Here is a 5,000-nt window from a genome sequence, read left to right on the forward strand (position 1 = left end):
GCCCATGTGTGAGGGCGGGTGAACGTGTGTGTGCGTGTGTGCGTGTACGTGAACGTGTGTGTGTGTGTGTGTGTGTGTGTGTGTGTGTGTGTGTGTGTGTGTGTGTGTGTGTGCGTGCGTGTGTGTGTGTGTGTGCAGAGCTTTTGTCGCCTGTGTACGTTCCCCAGACACACCCTGCCGACGGAAGGGCGATAACCACAGCATTGACAAACAACGCAACGCATCATTGTCAGCCACCGACCTCCAGTATCTTGCAGCGTCGCGTGCTGCACGTGGAGTCGCTTGTATCATACAGAGCGAGCGTGATGCAGTTGAACAGGATCACCAACAGCACGGCCTGCTCAAAGATGAATGACCGTGATAGCGCTGCACAGGCGTCACGGACTGTTGCCCCTGCTTGAGCAAGCCAAGTGCGTTGTTTGCGTTGTGTTGATACGCTGGCTGATTGTAGCGTGCTGGTGGTGGCCGCGGTAGTTTCAGTTGCTGTTGTTGACATATTGGAGGCTGTTGCTGCTATTGTTGTTGTTGTTGTTGTTGTTGTTGTTGTTGTTGTTGTTGTTGTTGTTGTTGTTGTTGTTGTTGTTGTTGTTGTTGTTGTTGTTGTTGTTGTTGTTGTTGTTGTTGTTGTTGTTGTTGTTGTTGTTGTTGTTGTTGTTGTTGTTGTTGTTGTTGCTGCTGCTGCTGCTGCTACTGAATCTGGTGCTCTTGTTGCTGTCGTTGAGGGAGATGCTTGCGGCTGTTGCTTTGTGACTTGCAGCCTTAGACGAGTCGTTTTGAGGCTTGAATGCGTGCGCTCTGATAGAAGCTCAGCAGTCGTTGTTGAATTGCCCACCACAGCCAGCAAGTGCACAGGGGCAGACAACACACATGTCCTGTTCAGCAATTCTGAATCCGTGCAGGACGCTGTGAGTGTTCTTGGGCGTTTCTACAGGGGACGTGACGCGTAACAGCAGAGGCCGAGCACTGAAAGGCTTGCAAGGGTAAATAGATGTCGAGCAAGCTTACTTTGAGGAGTGTGGTATCAAGCAACAACAGGCACATAAGTGTATGTGTGTGTGTGTTGGAAAACCAAACACAGAGACAACCTCGCTAGAGAAGGGGAACTGAGTCACAAGAACGAGGCAGGGCAATGCATCAACTCACCAACTCAAGCGGTACACTTGGTGAGTGCACTTGTCACGCCCACAACTTCCACGTCGATCACTCAGCTCACCTGGCTCACGGCTCTGTTTCGGTTGCGGTTGATGACAGAGAACAAGTCATATGATCGAGGAAACAACAGCCTAGCGGCAGCACCCACGCCCTGTGTGTGTGTGTGTGCGTGTGTGTGTGTGTGTGTGTGTGTGTGTGTGCGTGCGCATGCGTAGGCATGCGTGTGTGTGCGTGTGGACGTGACATGGTGGAGGTGGTGTGGAGTGCTGTGTCAGCGGTGGTGGTTGTTTCCGAACCACAGGCCGGTTTTAAATGTGCATCAAATCAGAGTGGTGAAGCCAAAAAATAACCACAGAAAGGCGACAACAAAACGAAGCGCGATGGTGGCAGTGGTTGCTTTGCTGGCGATCGCATGCTTCTTGCTGTGTGATGATGCTCACGGGCAGGAGGCGGTGGACCTAGGAGACTTCTGGAACAACGATGCCCACTTCCAATATGTGTCCAAGGCTCGGTTCCCTTCCCCGCCCCCATCGACGCAGTATGCAAGTCAGTCAGTGGTCTTTGTTGTTGTTCGTGGTGGTGTTTGTGGTGGTGATTGCTGTTGCTTTTGGTGTTCGGGCGTGGCAGTCTATGGTGGGCTCACGATCGTGCAAGCACGCACACGTGTGCAAATAAACACACACACACATACATACACACACGCACATACATACATACATACATACATACATACATACATACATACATACATACATACATACATACATACATACATACATACATACATACATACATACATACATACATACATACATACATACATACATACATACATACATACATACATACATGCATACATACATACATACATGTCGCTCATTGTTACGTGGCGTCGTTTTGCTTGGCTGTCATGATCAGTGAACGTGGGCTTCCAGTTTGTGACGCGCCCAGGGATCTGGTACTTGTTCCACAGCGAGTACGCGTTCACCACCCAGCCAAGCTACTGCAAGGCCGACTACGCACGCATTCTCGTGCGCAACAGCACAGACGAAGGCAGGACTTGGTCCGCAGGCACGGTGGTGGCGACGCCAATCCCGAACACTGCCCAGGAATGTGCCATCGTCGACGGTGCCGGCTTCTACGATGACGAAACAAACACCTGGCACTACATCGCCCAGTGCTTAAACCGCACGGACCACTGGATGTTGTGCCACTACACACGCCAAGGCGAGACACCGACGGGGATGTTCACACCAAACCCATACAACCCGGTATGATTGCGTTTTGTGTGTGTTCTGCATGTGTGTGTGTGCGTGAGTGTGTGTATGTGTATGTGTGTGTGTGTGTGTTCTGTTGGCAAACTGTTGGAGTTGCACGATCTCCACGTGCTGGACAGTGTTGTGTGTGTGTGTGTGTGTGTGTTGAGGTCTGGGGGTGTTGTCCGTGTTCATAATGTGTCCGCTGATTTTTGGCTGATCCATTCAGGTGGTGTACGGTGGCCAGCTGTGGTCGCGGATCTGCGCTCTGCCACATGCTCATTGTGATGAAAATATGTATGACGAAGGTGCGTTTTGACGTGGAATGCCAGGACGCGCATATTGTGTGCACGTTTGAGATCATGCTCGCGTTTGTACTCAAGTGTGTGTGTGTGTGTGTGTTCATTGCACTTGAGCTTTCAGGAACACCGGAGATTTTCACAAAAGTGGAGGGCAACTTCTACGTCACCTTCCATGGGTGGGATGCAAAAGCCGGCAAGAGCGCACGCGGCATCGCCATGACACCAAGTATGCATGTTCTTTTTGTGCGTGTGCGCGTGTGTGTGTGTGTGTGCGTGCGTGCCGAGGTGAAGTTGGAAGGTGGAGCTGACGGCATGCGAGCGTGTATCTTGCGCACACATCGCCTGACTGATTGCCGTGCGTGGAGCTTTGTTTGTTGTTATGTTGTGCCTGTTGTTGTCTCCCGGGCGTCATTCTTCTTCCCCCTCACTTCTGTACCTGCATGTTTCTTCCGGTGCCCTTGTTTGCTGCTGGTCTGCGTGAAGACTTTGTCGACTGGAGCGTGACGGGTGCAGGCCTTCCGGGCGACGCCATCTTCACCTCCAAAGACTGTGAGCACTGGAACGTCACCTGGGCAAAGGTTGGCCATTCACTTACCATTGTTGTGTGTGTGTGTGTGTGTGTGTGTGTGTGTGTCTGTCTGTCTGTCTCTCTGTCTCTCTGTCTCTCTGTCTGTTGGGGGAATGTGCTGGTGCGCCGTCGCCACTGTCTCATGTTCCATTGCGTACTCTGCCCTCGCTTTGGCCTTTGTATTCGTTGCCTTGCACAACCGCCACTATTCGTGATAATGTCTGCCACGCCCATGTTGTGCCCGTGAACACCAATTCCTCACCACCCCTGTCGTCTGCCCTATGTTGTGCGGCTGTGCTCATCAGGGCGGGTGCGTTGGCGGCGGCGAAGGCACGATGCTCGCCGCCAGTGACATCTTCTACCACCTGATTGAGGCACCAGATATCACGTGAGCAACACTACACCCGCCACACACACACACACACATACACACATACACACACACACACCACACACCCGCCACACACACACACACACACACACACACACACACCACCCGCCACACACACACACATACACACACGGACACACAGAGAAGCATGCTTTGCTCATAGAAGGAATGAGCAGGCGGTGCCTTGCTATCAAAGACGCACCTGTGAGTATCGCTTGTTGCTTCACGAACTGTGACCAATATCGCTTTGCTCTTCATATGTGCGACTGATGTTGCAGGCTGGGTTGCCTCACCAAACCCGGGCTGCAGAACTGGGTGCTTGGTATGCTGCGCGCCCCCGGAATCGAGGCGACAGGGATGTGGCAGCAGTCATTCAACCCCATCGTTGTGCCTGCAGTCAAGCAAGGCTGCTACATTCAATATCACCGCCTCTTCAAGGTCAGACACGTACATTCTTTCCTTCACACACTGGTTCAGGTACACGCGACACAACACACACACACACAACACACACACACACACACACACAACACGCAACACGCAACACGCAGCACACAGGCGCGCGTGTCGTAATCACCCACGTCCGACCCTCACAGAACGCCCGTGCTTTTGTCACTTCCTGTCTGCGTGAGCAGGGTGACAACGCCACCTACCTTGAGTATTGGGCTGCAGATTGGATGCAGGTGTTCAAGCTTGTGCCTGGGCCCGGTCCTCGCCCCATCGTGGCCGGCCCGCCCCCAGACATCTAGCGGCATGCACCCTGCGCTCGCTTCTCCAGTTCACCCATGTACCGTGCTTGTTATCCTGACATGCTGCCTGCTGCTGTTACCTGAGATGAACAAACGCTTGTCGTCTGCACAATTTGGACCTCGCAAACTTCTTGTTGGGGGGGGGGGTTGTTTCACAAGCACACACACACACACACACACACACACACACACACACACGCACGCACGCACACACACACACACACACACACATGACTCTTGTTTGGCAAGCTTGTGGTGCTGGGAGCTGATGCGCCTGTGTGTGATCTTGACTTTATACGCGTGCCGTGTATGCGCTTGCACATCACGACAGTCAACGGATCAAACGCAAGCCGGCAACTGAGCTTCTCCAAGGCAACGAAGACTACCACGGCCACAGAGCCAAAAGCAAACAAACCCAACACTCACATCACGACAGCAGGCACTACGGGGGATCAAAGCAGGAACAAGGCGACACATCAACTTGAACACCAACAACATCTACTACGCTGCGCGTGGCTAAGCGCACGACCATGTCGAGGGAAACCATCGATTACATTCACATGCGAACCTGCGCCCACATCC

General features: G+C 52.7%; 3 protein-coding genes across 3 annotated transcripts in view; 1 reads left to right on the forward strand and 2 right to left on the reverse strand.

Moving 5' to 3' along the window:
* PTSG_03773 (voltage-dependent calcium channel T type alpha 1G subunit domain II) overlaps positions 1-496 on the reverse strand; it is a gene marked incomplete at both ends in the record, with an annotated part of 10,605 nt that extends 10,109 nt beyond the window's left edge. The window contains one exon of the mRNA XM_004995444.1: positions 242-496. Within this exon, the coding sequence (XP_004995501.1) occupies positions 242-496 (255 nt within the window). The remainder of the gene's footprint in view (positions 1-241) is intronic.
* A 932-nt stretch (positions 497-1,428) lies between these two features.
* Positions 1,429-4,527, forward strand: PTSG_03774 (uncharacterized protein). Its single transcript, XM_004995445.1, has 8 exons — positions 1,429-1,698; positions 2,071-2,423; positions 2,638-2,716; positions 2,832-2,936; positions 3,194-3,288; positions 3,584-3,666; positions 3,948-4,107; positions 4,305-4,527. Exons 1-8 carry the CDS (start codon positions 1,533-1,535, stop codon positions 4,416-4,418), a joined length of 1,155 nt encoding a protein of 384 aa, XP_004995502.1. The 5' UTR covers positions 1,429-1,532; the 3' UTR covers positions 4,419-4,527.
* A 168-nt stretch (positions 4,528-4,695) lies between these two features.
* Positions 4,696-5,000, reverse strand: part of PTSG_03775 (uncharacterized protein) — a 4,542-nt gene continuing 4,237 nt past the window's right edge. Inside the window, exon 15 of the mRNA XM_004995446.1 lies at positions 4,696-4,986. Within this exon, the coding sequence (XP_004995503.1) occupies positions 4,975-4,986 (12 nt within the window). The 3' untranslated portion in view covers positions 4,696-4,974. The remainder of the gene's footprint in view (positions 4,987-5,000) is intronic.

The sequence above is a fragment of the Salpingoeca rosetta genome, assembly GCF_000188695.1.
Source record: "Salpingoeca rosetta unplaced genomic scaffold supercont1.8, whole genome shotgun sequence".
NCBI lineage: Eukaryota > Choanoflagellata > Craspedida > Salpingoecidae > Salpingoeca > Salpingoeca rosetta.